The sequence below is a fragment of the Gobius niger genome, assembly GCF_951799975.1.
Source record: "Gobius niger genome assembly, chromosome: 9".
Taxonomy (NCBI): Eukaryota; Metazoa; Chordata; class Actinopteri; order Gobiiformes; family Gobiidae; genus Gobius; species Gobius niger.
Genome location: NC_136860.1, coordinates 22,967,349 through 22,987,677, shown reverse-complemented (window position 1 = coordinate 22,987,677; position 20,329 = coordinate 22,967,349). Strand labels below are relative to the sequence as shown.

At 40.3% G+C, this 20,329-nt stretch overlaps 2 protein-coding genes across 2 annotated transcripts in view; one reads left to right on the top strand and one right to left on the bottom strand.

Annotated features, from left to right (window-relative positions):
* Positions 1–20,329, top strand: part of plcl1 (phospholipase C like 1) — a 258,431-nt gene that overhangs the window by 110,654 nt on the left and 127,448 nt on the right. The window lies entirely within an intron of this gene.
* satb2 (SATB homeobox 2) overlaps positions 6,185–20,329 on the bottom strand; it is a 32,448-nt gene continuing 18,303 nt past the window's right edge. Inside the window, exons 6-14 of the mRNA XM_079563564.1 lie at positions 20,056–20,158; positions 19,888–19,938; positions 19,238–19,818; positions 18,378–18,587; positions 18,117–18,203; positions 17,256–17,408; positions 14,839–15,033; positions 7,397–7,567; positions 6,185–6,821 (exon numbers count right to left, since the gene is read on the bottom strand). Of these exons, the coding sequence (XP_079419690.1) occupies positions 6,252–6,821; positions 7,397–7,567; positions 14,839–15,033; positions 17,256–17,408; positions 18,117–18,203; positions 18,378–18,587; positions 19,238–19,818; positions 19,888–19,938; positions 20,056–20,158 (2,121 nt within the window). The 3' untranslated portion in view covers positions 6,185–6,251. The remainder of the gene's footprint in view (positions 6,822–7,396; positions 7,568–14,838; positions 15,034–17,255; positions 17,409–18,116; positions 18,204–18,377; positions 18,588–19,237; positions 19,819–19,887; positions 19,939–20,055; positions 20,159–20,329) is intronic.

Below are 20,329 nucleotides of genomic sequence, written 5' to 3'. Positions count from 1 at the left end.
TATTTTTTATATTAAAGTGATTCAAATCAAATCCGAAAAGAGCAGCTCATATCCCGGGATAATTAAAAATGAATGAAAAAGACACACAACTTGTAACGGTTTGAGAGTTGATAGATTTACCCCAGAACTACAATTTGAACACATCTTTTTCACGCGAGTTATAGGGTCAGTGTTGATGGAGGTCTGGCCTCTCCACAGGGTTCAGTTCTCATGATTTAGACTTTTATTGTCTTTGCTCCTATTTATATTATCCCTTTGTTTGTCTTCATTGTTTATTTGTTAGAGAAAAACACTGATGTAATTCAGGCATTTAATCTGAGGACTGGACAAAGTTCTTCATCTCAAAGAAGTCTGTGACAAAAACATGCTGAAGTTTGTGGGAACTGGTCTGTAGTGGCGCACAAAATCCCATCTTTGAAATACCACAATTGTATATTTTATTTCTTAGGTTTCAAATAGATATTTAGAGGAACGGGCTGTCACTCTGCTGTTCGGGCACACAGCTATGTTACAGGAATTAGTTTTGGGAATACATTTAGGCCTAATTTCTTCATAATGTTTGCATTATATACTGATGCATTTATTAATACTTAAAGAAGTCATATCATGAGAAAGCTTGAGTAATTTCTTCTTCTACTGCTACAATGCTCCGATTTGTTTTCCCTAGATTTAGTTCTGTCATAGGTAGAACCTGGAAGTGTCTTCTTTATTGTGCCATTAGCTAGAAATAAAGGCTTGTGTTTTGTTTTGTCCATGTTTAATTGCCCTTCTACAAGCGGAGGGCACTCTAAGCAACTTAACTCCCATCTGAACTCAACACATTTTCGGGAAAAAAGCATCAAAATAGCCATGCCAAACGAGCTGAAAACGAGGGTGAAAGTGCAAACAACAAAAAATGTCACGAAAGAAATGGAAAAAGTGGCAAAAATGCAACAAAAAAAAGCCACAATAGAGCAACAAAGAGCCAAAAAAGAGCAGCAAAAAAGTGATAAAAAAAAAAGTAAGCTTTCAAATTAGAGGTCACACTGGCCTATAGCTCTCCAGTCAAGACACTTTTAGATTTGGGTAAGGTTGGTGCAATTGGAGAAAATGCGCTCGGTTCAGGTGGGGATTTAGATGTTAAGAGAGCAGACTTTACTTTTTTCACACATACATTGTTACACATTATTTCAATTATATTCCTGCAATGATAATTCACACATTATGGATGTGCCAAAAAGCAGGTTTCTAACTCTAACTCTAACTCTAACTCTAAAATGTGGTAATTTGGGCATTTTTTTCCATTGTGCTGAAATTTATAGCATTGTAGATGAGAAATGGAGAAATTACAAAAATCACACACAAAAAAAATATACAAAATGTATGTCTCAATTGAAATCATATCACCAGGTCAGATTCCCGAGAGAGTTCCTATCAATCCCTCCGTGTGTTGCAGTATCTCTTCCAGGCTGAGCCCCAGTGCTCTGCCTCTGTACCGCAGGTCTGTGGGTGGTCCCACCGCACATTACTGTCTGTCTGTCTGCATGTCTGTCCCAACCAGCCCCTTTCCACATGTGACGTATAGCACTGCGAGCTAACTGTGCTTGGGGGAGTGGCACTACTGCAACCGGAATACTCCAGTAATAAATATTACTGCGTGTACCCTTGTGGGAAATATTGGATTGTTGTTATATTTGAGTGAGCTTAAGTAATTAATCTAATAGTGGTTCAAAATATTACATATTGTTTATCCAATTGAACTTACAGACTTGTACATTTAATTAAGCCATAAATTTACTGTTTAACTTTATGTCTATGATATAATAGAGTGCAAATATTGGTGACTCCTTACGCCCCTTAGTGACACCCCACCGGCTCCTGACCACATTGTCATACAGTGTGCATGTGTCACACTGTGTTAGGGCTTTGCTAATGACTACCAGTTCTTTGGGCCTGAGGCGGGAGGGCTAAGTGTGCACCAATTGAGCGAATAATGAGTTGAATTAGGAGATTTAAGGATGAGGTAAAGGCGCGAGAGAGCGGCTGGTACACAATGAAAACCAGAGCTTTGCTTTGAGCTTTGCCACAAAGCTGAGCGGCAGAGGCAGTGTGTTGGAGATTAAGACGGCAATGGCATGAAACACTCCCGCATTATTCCCGTAATGCTTTCATATTTATGGATTTAATATGTATTTTATTTAGCATAATGGGAAGAAGTTTGGAGAAAACAGGCAGGGACTGCAAATTCTATTACTGGAACTGTCATAACAGCTGAAATACCTCTGTGATCTATTGTCAACTTGAGATTATGCAGCAAAGCAAAGCATTTTCATACAGATTGTTATATTAAAAACCTCGGTTTACACAATACTGTTGATTGCTTTTAGGTTAATGAGTTTCGACCATTAAAGCAAGGATGCATTTCAGGGTGTTTATCAACTTTGAAGAAGCCAAGCCACGATTTGATGAAGTTTATTCTTTAATTCACTCTTGAGGCCTCCATAGCAATCCAATTTCCTTTGGAGTTTGCTGGCAGGTGAGACAAAGATTGAAATTCAGATTGTGTTGTTGGCCACTTATTAGTTTCACTTTGCATAATAGTCTCCTAAACTAGATTTATGTCAAAACCAATCAAAACTTATTCACAGGCAAAGTTCAAATCCTGACAGACTGCACCTCGCTATTACTTTTAGAGCACATTGCTTGTACAAGCAAAGATACATTGTCACCAGTGACTTCCAGTAAATTCTTCCCAAAACAAACTGTTTGGGAGGTGTTTTTTTCCATTCTGGGTTGTTTTTGATTGTGTACATGAGCGAATGGAGCAATATTTGGTTCATGTGGCCACGTCTTTCTTTGTGACAAAGCCTATTTGACTTTATAGAAGAAAGGTTCAAAGGGAAAGTATGTTTGTCACATTGTCGTTGTATGTAAGCACACCAATAGTCAGTTGTACAAAGAAGTCTGGTATATTTTTAGGATCTGTTAAAGATGGGCAAAGTTCTACAAACGCTCCAAATGTTACGTAAAGTTAATTTACACAGTTACTTGTTACATTTACTTCTACTGGATCAATAGCACTTCAACTAGCACAAACTTTGAGTTAAATTAGACTATTACTATATCTATTCTCATTTATACTTTATTTACATTCTACACTTCTACAATTTCCCGATTCTTCACGACAAAAAGCTGGAGCAGTATCCCCTCAGAGACAGGTTTAAAGTCCTGACACGCCCCATCACAAACCAAACTCATTAAAGGAAATGGAAGGAAGGAAGTGGATTTGGAATCTCTGTGACGATGACTGTGTCCTGAGATGGACTTTATTTTTCTATCTTATCCTTTTCGTCATGTAAATGCTGCCACATACTCAATTGTTGTGCATACGTAGGTGTTTGCTGTAAGGGCAGAATTCGTAAGTATATTTCAGAATTTTGCATAGTTCTTAAGCTATCCCAACTATGACTAACTGCTATCAACATTGAAAAACAAGAAGAAAACAGACACATATTTAAACTCACAACTTTTATTCACTTTAACACTGAATGAATCTTGATTTCATTGGAATTGCATTTGACCCTGATTCCTGTCTTGGACATGAAAACATCATGTGGCATGACCTGGCTGAATCGTTCAGGTTCCTCCTCTGCAGAGGCCGATCATGATAGCGCAACAAGATGTCAAATATTGTTTTATACATGGATGTATACACACAGAATGTATGCAGTTTGTACTTTTTAAACACTCATGATTAAATTTGGTATGCCACATCTTCCACTGAGCTGTCCAAAATAGAAACAAAATCAACAGCACTCTCACTGGCTCAAACACATCACGGAGCAAAATAAAATGTATTACAATAAATCCCATTATGGATATTTATTTACATATATTTTCATAAGAAGTCCAACCTGCCACATTTCATGAATGGCTCAAGAGAAGATTGTCATTGTCGGCATCAGATGCTCAGTTTAAAAGTCTTAAAACTATAAAAACGCAGTAATATAACAGGTCAGTAACTGCTTCAGTTCATTTAACTCTCATCGGCTGTACATCGCCGATCATAGAAATAAAAAGTAAAAATAACACACAATGACATCAATTATGACCATACAAACAACTATATAACAATCATAATATTTATGGATAGCAATAAATAAGTGAAGTGTGTAGGTGAGACACAGGACTGGACAACATTTAGTGACGAGGAGAGTGAGAGGTTTAGCACATAAAGTGACTTGATTGTCTTCTTGTTGCTCTGCTTTGCCCATATTAGTTTCTCCTTCCACCGTCCCCCGTCTTGTTGCATTATCGATGAAAACATATCATACCACATTTGCAAAACTGGCAAGATCAGTCATAATTTCTGACCTCTTAAAGTCATTATAGTGAGGAGGGTCTCCTGAAGTGCTTGATAGATTGGGAAATGATTTTGGAGGCATGAAAAAGAGAGATTTTGAATTTTTGAGTAGTGTTTTCTTGAGTGTTCAATCTCCACTTCTCCTGAGGATGTGGAGAAGGTTTGAAAAGTACCCCAAATCCAGTTAAACCTTGAACAAAATTGTCCAATGTGAAGGTGCTCTGACTTGAGAGGATCGGCCAAACCTCGCCGACATTGGAGTGTCACGTTATGGCAGTACTGGAGTGTTGTCAGTATCAGTTTTTGAGCAGCAATTGTCTAAACTTTCACAGTTATTTCTTCCAAACCTGCTGTTCTTTTCTGAGGTAATCGACAACACAATTCTATTTTATTTTTTCACAGATGTCCGTCTGGCAGTTTCTTAGTTATTTAATCCATAAGCAACATATTGATAATTTACCGTAATGTAAGACCTTTTCTGATAAACCCACACAGACTGACTAAAAGCCAGTGTATTGTGCCAGTCCCAAGCCTGAATAAATTGACACGGTCGCTTAAGGAAGAACATCCAGCCTAAATACGTAGTCTCAACATGACATTTTTGGGCAACACTTTATAATAAGGATACATGAATTCATTCATGAATTAATACATTGTAAATTCATGTGCGTTCATGATGCTTCATGAATTCACACCGTTATTTCAGGCAATGAACTCATTAATGATGATGATTAATTCATCATGATCATGATGAATTCTTTGTTGTGAAGAAACCAACCACGCCAAGGACCGAGCTTTGTATAAACACAACTAACAATAATCTCATGGTTTGTTCATCATATAAATGTGCCCCTTAAACTTGCAGCTTTGATAACTTGTATAAATATCTTAGCAAACATAAACTCATAATGAGTTCACTCTGAATGTGCAAAATATGTTTGCATATTTACTCTATTTTAAGACTGTTTGAGATCATACCCCGGTTTAACGTTTTGAACATGTTGCCGCTTTAGTTTAGGGGCACATTCATAATGAACTACTGACAAATTAAGGATGCGTTTATATTTGCTAGTATGTTTATACAAGTTATCTCAGCTGCAATGCTTGCGTTTAAGGAGCGCATTCATAATGAATTCATGATGAACTAATCATGAGATCATTTTTAGTTGTAAGATTATACAAAATGTGGTCCTTGCTACCGTTTCTTGATCATGATTAATTAATCTTTATCATTAATGAGTTCATTGCCTGAATTTACCGTGTTCATGAGTCTTTCATAATGAAGCATCATGAACTCACATGAATTCATAATGAATTAATTCATGAAGTCACAACGAATTTACTATGAATTATGCATGAATTCATGTACGCTTATTATAAAGCGTTGCTGATTTTTTTGTAATTCCACGCTGCAAACACTGCTGCGTCATTGGACATTTTCTCAGCTAATAAGATTACAGCAAAAGAAACATCCTCATGAGGGTTTGGAAATGTTTTTTTCATTTCCTAAAAACCTTAGCATATGACTTATGTAATGATTCAATGAGGCAGACAATGATATGCAAATCACTGCTCCTTGATTGTTGATTTGGTTTCAAAAGGACACAAGAAGGTCTTTTCTATAATATTTATTTTCAATCACTGCACTAATGTAGACTTGAATTAATGTGATTAAACTCCACGTCACTGTCCCCCCCAAACGAAGACTATCTGTTTGCTTGTAATAGAAATACAAAAGACTCTGCAACACTCTTAGGCTTTGGTGTTGAAATGGTTGTGCAATGTGCTTGGTTTAATTTTGGGATCCATACAGCACTTGACGTTTACCACAACAGACAGACAGTCATGATTTCTGTCTTAAGACAGTTCTAAGCAACATCTAAGCTCTGTCCATGAGATGAATGGGGCCCTATACTAAGGGATCAGAGCGGGTCCTGATTTGACATGGCGATAACTGAGGATAACGATTTGCTTCCTGCACTTGTGGATGAGGCCTGTTTTGTAAAACGTTTGGGGACTCTGCACCACCCTGCTCTCTAGGACTAGAGGAGGAGCTGTTTGGACCCATAGGTGCTCCTGGTCGCCTATTGTCCTTGCCTTCCTCTTGAGTGCCACCTGATGAGGACGACTGGCTTGAGTTGGAGCTTACTGGCGGTCCCCCTGTGTTAGCACCACTCCCATCATTGGACTGATAGATCTCCTCTGCCCCATCTTCACTGGACTCTGGATCCTCTGACCCAGAGAGCAGCTCCTCCTCCCGGTACTCACTCACATCCACTCCCCCACTGGCGGTCCCCTCGGCCAGATCTTTGAGCCGGCCGTGGTGCTTGACATGGTAGCGCTGGTTTTGGAAGAACTTGATGATGGTGTGCTTGGGGAGATCCAGTTGAGCCGACAAGGTATGGATGGCCTCCTGGTCCGGGTACAGGCCCACGTCCTGGATGAAGCTCTGCAGGATTCCCAAGGCTTCTAGAGAAATCTAAATGGAAATGAATGAAAATAGAAAATATCATTGTAAATTAAGTGCAGCTAGGTTGTAGAACTGGATTATAGGTCATCCTAGTAAAAGATTGCAGCTGAACTCTGTCAGGTTCAGGTTGAGATAAACTTTATTTATCTCTTTAGGGTCATTTGTCCTCAGTATTTGACCCATCCTTTAGCGCTGTTGTGAATTCAGGACACAGGGGTCAAGTTGTGTTGTGACCAAGTAATACATAACTAACCAAAGTCTGGAATATAAAGCTGTTTTCAGTGGAGTGGGAAAGGATCCTAAAGGCATCCTTTCAGTTTGTCCCATGGCAGCTGTGGCTGCAGATATTGACAACCATTACCTGTGTGTATGTTTGACTGTAGAGTTAATTAGAAATGGACTCAATGAATATGACACTGCTGTCACTGATTAGTTAGGAATATTGACATAGCAGGGACAAAGATGAAGCACTTGTGTAATAACCATAAGTGGGGCATTCAAACTGATATAGTAACTTAACGTTAACAGCAGCTGACATGCACATTTTGGTTGGTCTGATAATATATATATATATATATTTTTACCTTAGTCCGTGACCTGGGCTTCTTGTTGCTTCCTGCACTCGCCCCTGCATTAGACGATGGTGCTGTTACTGTCTGTGTCCCCTCTTCACAGACTGGAGCAGACAGGGGCTCCTCTCGCATCGGGGACAAACAATGCTCCTTCAGCGGGATGGGCGGCGGCCGGTGGAGCACCTGAGCGGACAGGTGAAAGAGCTGATTTAATGGGGCACAGTGACCCCTGATCAAAATAACAACATTCAGGCGGCATTCACAAACATTAGTGATTCAACTCTTCACACCCCTGATGAACTTGGTCACACAGTAGCCACGCAAGGCAACAGGCTGAACACTGGTCCCGGCACACACACCGTCACAGCCTATTAAGCAGATCCAAGGTTGCTATGTTCTGTCTACCTTTGACCTAATGTGTATAAGATTAGCTCTAGTAAAACGCCAACCACCTGTCTGCTCGGAAGTGTCTCATTTACGGGCCTTTGACACCCCATTACTGTTTAACCTATACAAAACTAATAGGTCCAAGTGTAGAGGGGGGCTGAGGACACAGGAATTTATTGCCAGTTAAACTGAAGATCGTTTCAGAGATTGTAAGGTTTTTATGCTTTTCTGTTAGATTAGATAAAAGATCTTTTTTTTTTATTGACATCAGCACATCAATTATTGAAGTAGCTAAAGAATATCACAATTTTAATTGAGAAACAAAAAAAAGAAAAAAAGATTAATGCTTTGGTGAGTCAGGGCTCCAGAATGAGACAACTTTGGGTGCAACCACAAAACGTATTGGGCTTAATTTATTGGACAAAATTATCTTTTTTGGTTGCACCAGCAGTGCATCCTCGTCATATAACATATATAGGTGATATAATAACATTCTGGTGTTAATGGGAGAGTAATAGCCTTAAATCATAACACATCGCAATATCCTTTTTGTCAGTTGTTCAATATTGTTTTGTGAAATGGTAGATTAATTTAAACAGAATTCAGCATAGAGGGTGAATGTATTATTATTAGTATTAGAGTATTAATATTGAATCATATTTAAATAGTATTCTCCATGTTTTATTTTGATTAAAACAAGTTTGTTGTGTACATACAGTATAAGAATGAGGTGGTGACAACTAGAAAAATGCACATTGTGACTTCTTATCTGTCCCACTTTTATCAAATCACATCTTACACTTACATTTAAATTGTATAGCACTTTCGACTAAACATGACGTATGCACGGGTTTTCATTGAACATTGTTGTGTAGAACGCACAGGGAGCACTGGAGCACTGGAGCATATGAAATGCTTGCTGCTTGATATGTGACAATACATGATTCGGGCTGGTGTTGGAGGAGAACATGGGGCTTGTTTGTCGGGAGGTCTAGTGGCTGTTGTGAGAGCGCTGTGGTCGTGTCCCGCCCTCCGCTTTAACAGCAGGGAGGGGCCCCCACTGGAATGCCCAGCTATAAATCTGTGGTGCATTAAAATTAAAGGTCCCACATAAAGATAATAGTCATTCGTTTTTCTCCCCCTCAATTCAATAATAACAGGGTATTACTTAAATAATATTGAGGGCAAGCCAGACCATGAAATTGTTCCAATTTTATTCACGAGGGCTTTATGTTTTACTGGGGGACGGACAATTTACAGGAATCCAGTGTGTTTTTAGCTTTGACTTTCTAGTTATTTTTTCCATCCCTCATTTTGTCATTTATGCAAATGATTGTTATGAATATTATGGGGTAATACCAAGACAGCCAGTAATCCACAAGCAAACACTTTTGCAAATCCCTAATCTGTCCCCGAGCTAATGAGGACCACACAGCCACAAGCATCCCCATACAAACGTACAGCCAGGCACTTAATAGCTAAATTGGTGGTAAATAGGAACGGGTTGTGAAACTTGGATCGCTCACTCACAGACCCCCGTCATTTCTGGACTGATTCGGGCTGACGGGAAGGACTCTTGGATCAATTGGCACATAGCAACATGCACTGGCCTGCTCTGTGTCATGGCCTAATGATGATGTCAGAGAACTACTTTTTCTCTAAATATCATTTTTCCTTTTTTCTTCTTCTTGTTTTCTTCGCTCTATCCGCCATCTTTCCTTGCCCTCCCTCCTTCACTCAGGTCTAATGCATCAGGACACTAATGAAGTGGGCCTCTGCCAAGTCAACATGACTCCACCACGTCCAAATCAGCCCTAAACCACTGAATGCCAGGATTCACCCCTCCACCTCCACCACCCACAATCCCCTTCTCAGCACACTTTACTCTTTCTGTGCTAGACATACACTCTTCTATTTTTACATTCTCCCTAAACTGCACACTTGTGCGAGGGAGGAATGTACTCAAAATATGCATGTAGGTATTAATATTAAGCTCATGTAAATGATCAGTGATCGATATTATGAAGAAAATGTTTCATGATTTTCTGTTTATTATTTCAGACTTCTTACCTTTATTGGTGAATAAAAGGTGCTACTTAACTATAGGCTATAAACTAATATGGCAACAAATATTTCCAAAGTTGCAACAATTAACTAATCGACAGATGATAACATAACTAATATCATAATCAATAATCCTTTCTGTTCTACAGAGAGACCCCAAAACACAGATTATATCACAAAGACAGGGAAAGTATTTGATCATCATCAAAATCTAATTTTTTTAATATTATACTATACTCTGTGAAGATGTCCTGAGACAACCTATTATATATACACTAATCTTATAATTTTCTTTCTTTCTTTTTTAAGGCTTTTGGCATGTTTGGCTTTATTGCACGGGACAGTTCAGAGTGAAAGGGGCTGAAGAGAGTGTTTAAAGGAATATTGTTTAACCATAGTTCACTCAATGAAAACGTAATTGTATAGTCAACTACTAAAACAATTGTGTTGCAGTCCGAGTTACCATCAATGGCACTGCTTTTTCTATATGATGTCATATTTAATGCAAGCAAATACAAACAAACAAAACAATTTCTCTCTCTTCAGTCCAGATCCAGACTGAATCACAGCCAAAGAGCAGGTCTTCGGACTGACTGTTTTGTGAATTATTCCAAACACTTTCCCAACAAATGTGTTTTTTTCTCTGAAAGAAATGAAACATGACAAATAATTTTGGATATAATAAAATTGAGTCGAAGCAGATTATAAGTAATCAGCCTCCAGAGTATAAAACGTCATTGTACAGTTTGTTCAACTACTCATTTCTGGTGTTCCTACTTCTCATTACATCCCAGATAAAGAACGATTTTTTTTCTCTCAAATCAAGGCAAATTACGCCACAGAATTATGAAAGAATTATACATCATAAAGTATTCATCTCCTCCTTAATGAGCTGCGATCCTCTCGGGCCGTAATAACTCAGTTCAGTGTGTTTTTGTCGGGGGCTGGAGCATCGAGGCTGTGACCACTGGGGACGCCATTAACACACAGATAAATATGTAATGAAGTCAGAAAATCACTTCTCAGTTTTGTGCATGACTTCACCTTTTCTGTTAATTTGAGTGTGCTTGTTTGTATTATATATGCGCTGCTGCGGAGGTGGAATAAGTAGGCTGTGCTTAATTACAAGTGATGTTACTGGGTACATTTAGTTAAAGGACTTATAATATGCCAAACATGCTTTAATGTTATGTCCTGATCAAAAACATACCCAGTGGCTCTATTTTCAGCCTGTCTCCTTCTAAAGAGTGCAGAATGTTTGCCTGCACCTGGTGATGTCATCAGGTGATATTACGTTTTCAATGTCCAGAGACAGCTTTTTCTTTTCCGTTTCCTCTTTGCTTTCCACCAAGAGTTTTAAAGCCATCGACAATATACGCAATATTGTAGTTTTGCACATAACAAACACTAACATCTTCAATGCTATCTTGGAGATGAGATATTGTGCAGCACGTTATTGAGGTCAGCCCCCTGTCTGCCTGTGCTCATAAGTGTGTATTGACATCTGCTCGTGTCTCTGTGCTCTTTTTCATCCAAACTGTGTGTGGTATTCAGTCCATTTATCTGCAATTAAACAATTAAGTTAATTGTGGTTTTCCAGAGAGCCCACACTCCACCCAGTGACGATAAAACAGGCCACCAGGACGCACACAGAGAGAGTCACAGCACAGCCAGGCCTGAGAGAATAGTTTCACATAGATTTATTAATCTGTGGTCAAAATCACAGTCCACAGTGTGCCAAAATACTTTATGGGGCCTTATTGGTAAGCACATAATAGCTTACTAATGGGAGATTTTGGAGAGGGCTGATTACGTTGGCTGCAAATGATGAGGATCGATGAGTATTGGGCAGATGGATGTCATTCTAGGCATTACTCCTTTTTCCGGGGAATCTGTTACTTCACCACACAATTATGAGTGGCCATGAATTAAACTTAGTGCAATCATCACATGCTTTGAAATTCAATAAACATCTATTTGTGGCATTCATTTACAACAACTCAATACGTTTTAAAGTTATACAAATGTATGGCATGTCAAGCGAACATGCTGCTCCGTCTACAGGAGCTCTAGATCTGGTACTCGTCCTCTTGGGGGCATCTCTATAGTTTAACACTGACTAGTTTACGCATAACAAAACGTGTGATTAAAATAAAATGATGAAGTAATTATTCATAAACACAGGCTTTGCCAAATCAGTCTTGTAAGTGCTAGAGGAGTTGAATTAAAGCCAGATACAGTGAGGCACGGGATAGGATCAGCATGAAAGAAAAGCAATGGAGTTGACTGACATGCAACATATAGACCCTTCAGAGTATATACAGCAGTTGTTTTTTAATGATTTTTGATATAGGGAATGGAGACATTAAGGGTTTTAAGCGAGGAAAGTACTGTCCTAGTGGCGGTACGGTGGTTCAGGGGTAAGGTTCGATTCCCACCTGTTCTGGGCCTTTCTGTGTGGAGTTTGCATGTCCTCCCGTGTCTGCGTAGGTTTCCTCTGGGCACTACTGTTTCCCTACCACTCAAAACATGTACAATAGGCCAGGAGGAGTGAGAGTGTGTTTGAGAGCGCAAGTGTGGGACGATGGATGAAAATTAGCCTAAAACTACAATCTGGCGTGTTTACATGCATGTATCCATGTACATATGTTCATTAACATGCACTGTCCTGACCAAATAACCATTTTTTTAAAGAGGAAAAAAACAAGGCACTCCTCCCATGTCATAATTTACATTCTCTGAAACGCGTTAATTGTGCTTGGCTGATAAACAATAAAATCTTTTAAAACACATTGGTGGTTTCGGTAATGCTTTATATTAAGGTCTGCTCATTAAGTATTAATAAGGTATTACTAAGCATTAATAATATGCGTATTAACACACTGCTTATTATACTTTTATCTGTTTGCAGACTAATAGGCCATTAATAATATGCTTATTCATAGCCAACCCTAAACCTAACTCTAACCTTAGCCCTTACCCTAACACTAAAATGCGTATTAATACTTAATGAGCACACTTTAATCTAAAGCGATACCCTGGTTTCTTCTACGTGTATCGGCTCTAACAAGCCTTTGTCAGCAAGAGACGACCAGCAATATGTTTTAAAAGATTTTAGTATCAATTAGCCCAGCAGAATAAAGGCTTTTTAGAAAATGTAAAAAGAGAATTATGATGTGAGAGGAGTGCCTTGGTTGTTTGTTTTTCTCATAAGTCTCTGTTCCCCAAACACCCCCCCCTAACTATTATTTTGATTCCCGTCTGTCTGTTTTGCAATATGACAGTGTTCAAAGCTGTGATTTTTAGTTTAGTTTAGAGTTTTTAGACGATATGATGTGGTCATCAATCCTATAGGCATTCATTTGTTGGCATCTTGAGGAAGACTCTGCCATTGTCCACATATATACAATAAAGTGCTCATGTTACCGGCTATCAGTGCTAGATTGGGTGAGTGTAAATGCATGTATGGCAGATGGGACACATGTGTGGTCTATGGTGGCAGGACGGCTGGAGCCTGAGGTTGGGATCGTGGGATGGGGCGTCTCAAACGGCACATATTTATGTTTATATACTTGTACGCGCACCTCATTTCCCTATTAATAAGTCACTGGTGCAGTTCGCCTCCGAGTGTGGGTTGGATCCAAGATGGCTGCCACGAGAGCTAGCTTTATTTTTAGTCACTTTTGTCGAGGAGTGTGAGAGCAGGAATGTGTTAACGGTGCCACCACAGCTTCCTCTGCGACTTCCCATCACTGGCTTTTAATACAAGAAAGAGGAGGCAGAGAGTGGGCGGAGCCAGTGAGAAAACAAGTTCGGAGATGCTTAACGGGAAGTTGCTGGCTGGTTTTGATTTATAGTTTGTGGTATGTTCTGTATGTGGGATATAATAGGACCAGGGTGGGCTGCTGGGAAGGCCTCCATCGAGCGACCTGGGACTGAAATCACTGTGTAAGGATTCATTGCGTGGTTTGACCTCCCTTTTGCTACTGTCTTTGTTTCTTCTTTCTGTACTAATAAAAACAGACTTTCTTCCTCATCCGTGACCAATGAAAACAGTTGTATTTTTACAACAGTTGTTATGATTGTACTTCTGAAAAGCCTCTTTAAAAAAAACCTTACCAAATGTTTTCGCAGTATACTATGACTGTTTGCGGTGAGGATATTAAATCACTTAATGTCAGCGCTTCGACTGAGACGACTAAAAAGAAGCAGCCTTTCTAACCTTATTATATGTTTTTTTTGAAGAAGTACTAGGTTATTTTCTCACTTGAATAACTTTTCTACATCATGTTTTGTCTATCACATTCATTACAAATGAATTGCCCTGTCTTTAGATCCACTGCAGGTCTGATATGATGACTGCACTGGGATATGACAACCCCCCCCCCTCACTTGTGTCTTAGGTGGATTGATTCATACGGATAGATTGACCCTTATTCAAGTTCAGTACAACTGAAAAGAAAGTGTCCATTGGAGGTTTGTTCCTGCCCCGGAGCAGTGCCTTAGAGCCCCCCATCTCTGCTTCAAATCCTCCTCAAAAACTAATGGGGCATTTCCTCCAGTGCCACACCACCCAGCTGCAGTGTTTACTCTGCGCTCCACCGGGGCACGCACAGACACACAAACACTCGGGCACACACACTGAGATCAAACACAACTCATGAGGAGGAGAAATGCTATGAGAAATTAATATTTACAGGTGTGGTTTGTGCGGTGGTGGACTGGCTATCATTCTCCAACTGTAATTGTGTAAAGTTAGCAGAGCCCTGGTTTTAGACTGATACTGTTTATAGTTGTACGGGACTTGATTTTTGATTTGTCCTCAACTTTTCTCATTGCCGGGACAGGCCCAACAGCTATGGGTTTTAAATGCGGTGAACTTTGGATAGTGAAAAGACAATCATTCACTTTCACATTCTCAAGTCATATCAAACAGTGGTCCTCACAAAGTATGACTGTGTGTGATAAGCTTAGGTGGGTGTGGTGAAGGTAATCGATCTCACCTGCGGGTCTTGAGGCAGGTGCAGTACCGTGTGTAGCCTCTCGGAGTGCTGGTGCCGGGACTCCTCCTCGTAGGCCATGTCCCGGTCGGGCTGGGGCAGAGTCAGAAACCTGCGAATGGTGCACAGGTTCTCCCACAGGGTCCTGTTCTCGGGGCTGGGGTTCTCCTTCCACCTCAGCAGCTCACACAGCCAGCCCTGCACCACAGAGGAGTTGGAAAGGAAATACTGAGGATAATTCTTCTTCATAGTGGAGGAAGATGATATGTTGTCCTATTTGTTACAAGCTCTACTGATGTAATAGTGTGTTGGATCTAGTGATTAACCTCTTAACTCCCACCTTTACCCGAGCACATTTCCTCCAGGTCAACTTTACCCAAATTTAAAAGCTTCTCGACCGGAGCTTACAGACTATAGACCAAAATCTCAGTTTTGTAGGTCTTTGCTTTTAACGCCTCATTTGAAAGCTAAGACCTACAAAACTGAGATTTTTCCTTTTTCGTTGTATTTCTGGTTGCTGTTTTGTCACCTGTTTTGCTGCTTTTTTTGTCGCTTTTTCATCACCATTTCATTTTTTTTTCATCATTTTTTGTTGCTTCTTTATCACTTTTTTGTCCCTTTTTTTCATCACCGTTTCACAATTTTTTCATCATTTTTTGTCACCTGTTTTGTTGTGTTTTTGATGCTTTTTTTGCAAGGTTTTCATCATCATTCATGTCTCGTTCTTGACACTTTTTTTAAGAAGCTTTTAGATTTGGGTGAATTCGAACTGGGTTAAGAGGGCAACAAATAATGAACAAAAAATCTTACATTATGGCATTACAACTTTAATCTCCTTTTGATATTATGCGTGTATAAGCTGATCAAATGCATGTTTAAAAGTACAGAAATATTTCAAATGTGCTGGGATGACTGAGAGGCGAGGACAGGCGCTTGAGAAGATTGAATTATATCTGCTAGACTGGCTGGTTTGTGACACCAGCTGTTGTGTTCACCCAGCCACCTCGGGCAGCGTGCACTGCTAATAGCCTGATCATCTCTCCCTCTTTTCTCTCTCTCTCTCCCTCTGTCTTTGTGGCCAGCTGCAGCAGATGGGTGCACTGAGCCGTGACCCCAGACCTACCAAAACCTAAGGGACAGCGCTAACCACGCACCCACAAGCATGTATAGAAACCCCTTTGTCACGCTTTGAGCCGCTAATGTGCCCGCGCTACATGCGATGTGGAAGAAGAAGAACGTAACATGTTGGACACTAGCAAATATTTTCTTAATACCCATCTGTTCTTGATTTTTGTGGGTTTGCAGACATCAGTGGTATGGACATATTCAGCAGGGATGTTGTAAATAAGAAGGTCCCCAAATAGGAGACCAGGAGAAAGATTTAGATTTATGAATATTGGACAAAGACGCTGAAGTCAGGACTAAATCGAGGTAGACATTTAGTTGTCTTTAAAAAAAGAAAAAAGAAAAAAAAAGTTGCAAAATGAAAAAGCAAACAAACGAAAACTAAACAAAACTGATTTATGTATACATGTGCCACCTGCCTGCCACTTTGATGGTAACTAAACTTTGTAATTACCAAAGTGCTTTTACAAATCTGCAATCGCAGCCTCGGTGCACCTCCACATGCCCAGGCCCTGTGTCTCATTTACTCCTCATCAGCAGCTGGACTCATTTGACAATGTGTTTCCAGTTTTACAATGTGCTCTGACAGATGCACGGAGATTGATGGAAAGGTTTAGTGAAGGGTGTGACTGGCATGTGCTTGAGAAAGTTCTTCATGTTCACATCTTGATATACACAGACAGTTTCCAAAGAGTTTAAGCCACAGCACACCGCTATTAAGATATTTTTTCATCCATTGTATGTTGCAAACCTAGTGTACATCTTATTTGGATCAGTATAGTATTTTAAGGAATTGTTTCTCTTCTCAGAAAACCAGAATTGGGCTACAAGTCTAGAATACTGTATCCCAGTCATTCTATATGTTAAAATGTGGTGTTGACGGTTTCAAACCTTTTGTCCTTCTAGGTATAAATCCCAATCTCTGTGTTGTAATGACAAGGAATCCAACTCATAACTGAGAGTTTTTACACATCCTTGTATTAGCCCCTGACTGAGTTAGATAGTATGTAGAAATGTTTAAAACATATTTCTGAAACATTGTGTGTGCCATATCCCATACATGAAGTAAAATGTTCAAATAAAATATTTAATATTTTTAATGACAATTGTAAGTCAAATCAACTTACACTTAGTGTAAGTGCCTCCATGAGGTTCTGAGCTTTTTGCTGAGGTATTGTATGCCCACAGACGGTGTACTGAGATGCAGTACAGGTAAGGATTGAGTTGTGATTGCAGCGGGGTTGTTTTAAACCAGCGAGAGTGCACGCCGCAATCCTTTTAATGATATTTCATACCTGACTCTTGTTGGCTGCCACTTTTGCGAACAGAGCTTGTGATACTTTGGCCCTCTTCATCTCCTGCTGAATCTCCTCATAGATGCCTGACGTAATGTTGACCAAGGACTCCAGTTTTATGGGGAGGTCTGCGCCGGGACCAGACTGCTTTGGCTGCAGACAATAGAGCAACAAACGAAAAATGTTACAGATGTTACAATTTTTAGATGTGTACATGAGATAAGGTGTAACAAACGGAGAAGGGAGCTCAGTACTTCAGTAAAGTGATCATTAAAGGCTGGAGTATATTTTACAGAGTTTCCTCATCAGAAGTGCATCTTGTGTTTACATACATGAGGTGATCTTATCTGTTCATAATCAGACCAAACAGACCTGAATGTTCCTCGTATGAGTGTCTACATCTGCACCGCACGTCTCCACAACAGTTTAGTTTACATCAAAGTCATTAGGTCCTTTTCCTTTGTCTTCTTTGTTGTTTCTGTTTGAATGAACATGTATTGGCCTTCTGAATGCTTGTATACACAATGTTTGATGTTGTCCACAAGACAAGTACAGGCCAGCGAGCTTACATTCCCTCAGTAAACGATGCTGAGATAATTTTTCATAGACATAATAAGAATAGCTCACAATTTCAGCTCTGGCCTTGAATGGGCATTGCCCTGACAACACAGAGCACTGCTTATCACTGACAATGCTAAATTGTTATGTGTACATAAGAGCTCCCAAATACTCCATAATGTCTTAGTGTTTACAATATGACTCTGATAACTTTCAAGTTGTTCTTCCATTAGAAATGGAATTTGTTTAAGATGGCATGCTGTGGTCTGACTGATGGCGAGTTACAGATGGAAGATTACGAACCGAGTTGGATATCTTAGTCTTGTTCTTCCAAATGGAGGCCCAGGTATCCGGGTTTATCTGCTCATCCATGCTCCTCTCCCAGACTTTCTATGCACACCAGAACCATAGGGAGCTTTGTTAAATATTTGCAATCATAACTCAAAGTAAAAACACAACGAGGCTGAAAAATCTAATTCTATTTGAGTATCATGTGGCTTAAGTCTAAAGTATCCATTTTGGAGTTGTCAGATACATTGTGCAGTATTGTTAAGTAGGCGCTACCTGAGACATTCTTGGTCCAGTTGAGTTAGAATTGGAGGCAGGCAGTCCCACTGAGGGATTCATTGTCCTCTCTCTCTCCTCCTGGTAGATGCGGTCTCGCTCGCCCTCAGGCAGGTTCAGGAAATTCTGCATGGCTTTGAGATTGACCAGCAGAGACTGTGAGGCTGTGCGAGGGTCCTCTTCTTTTCTGAGGATTTCTGATAACAGGCCCTGGACAGCACACACCACAGGATCACATGTACTGATGCACTAATATGCACCAGGGTTCACTAATATACAGGTGCTGAATTAGACACTTGTACAGTGACGCACCAGCAGCACCTGTAGGTTATCAGCCTCCTATCATTACATTGATCTAATAGGGCATGAAGTAACCAGTTTATCACAGCGTGAGAACATCAGGTGTTTGTGCTGCTGTGAGGGCGGGAAACAAGACTAAATGATCCAACTCAGTGTCCTGCTACGCTTCCACTCATCTCACAAGGAGGTCTGTGTCCAATTAGCAATTAGCATGATGTAATAGTTCATCCACTCATCAAACAGCATTCACAACTGTGATTTTTAGAGTTTGACATCCTTGAGATTTTTGGAAATAAAAAATAATAATTATTAATGATTATTGAGTGTTATTACACAATTTAAGATAATAATCTATTGTGATAAAATGGAGCGCAATCATTTATTACCTAAACTCTTTTATAAGCTCACATCATTTTCAATTATGTAAACATTGCCTGGGGAGTAAGTAGGAAATGAACATGTCAACTGGACTGTACAGTTGGAAGATGGTGGTCATTATTTGTCTTGAATTGCAGATATGATCTGAATTACACTTTTATTGTAGTGAAATAGTGATTTACCTGTGTCCGGTTGAAAGCCACCCGAGCGAACACAGCCTGGGACACACTGGCCCTCTTCAGCTCGTCCCGGACGTGCTGATAGATATCGGAGGACACCTCTGAGGCGGAGGGGTTGCTCCCTAAGTGGTCACCTGCTGTTTTGGAGGAGCCGCGGGGAATGGGTGGGTGGTTGAGGAACTGTTGGTTGATGGTCTGTGGGTGCTGATGGGCGAGCAGGCGGCTCACGGCCAGCTGCTGGTTGATAAGATGTGCCATGGCGAGCTGCTGCCGGACCAGCTGAGGGGAAAGTTGGGGGGACAGGAGCCCACCTGGACTCAGCAGAGGCTGCAGGGCTCCAGGCGGATGTGGGGGCGGAGGAACCTGTCCCGAGCGCAGAGGCCCACTGTGGTGCAGAGGCCCGTGGGGTGAGGGCTGCTGTGGAGGAGGGGCAGGAGGCTGAGAATGAGTGGGGCTCTGCACCTCTGATCCACCTTTGAGCAGAGGACTTCCTGCTCCCAGGTGTCCTAGCTGAGCCAGGCCAGTCAAGTGTGGAGGAGGGCGCTGTCCCATAACACAGAAGTCTGCTACACTGTCTCTTTCAACTGCAGAGGAGGTAAAGGACAGTCAGACAAGGGCCTCACAAAGAGTTCTTTAATTAACAATTTACTCACTTTTGATTTCAGTAGGCTCACGTCCAGACCACATTTTCTCCAGATAATCCACTGCGTAAAACAAAAACAAGAATAATCCACTGCTCTAGACAAAAATACATAACTGTTTTCTTTATAGATGGACTTTCCTTTTTGGTCACAATATATGTACTATGTAAGAAAGCTTACCTTTAATTTTTTTATACTTCTTGTACCAACGACCAAACTCTTGACACTTGGCAATAGAGACATTGGCGTAGTAGGAACTGTTGACTATGGAGGAAATCATACTCTGACGAAAGAAGAGAACAAAACATAAATAAGGCATAAATACATATATATGGATTGACCACAAACCTTCTAAATTTCAACTCCTTTGCCTTCAGATGTACTAATTTTGGTTAAAGAGAACTGCATTTTGTTCCCATGGGGCATGTTATTATGTAAATACATTTGCGTCCAT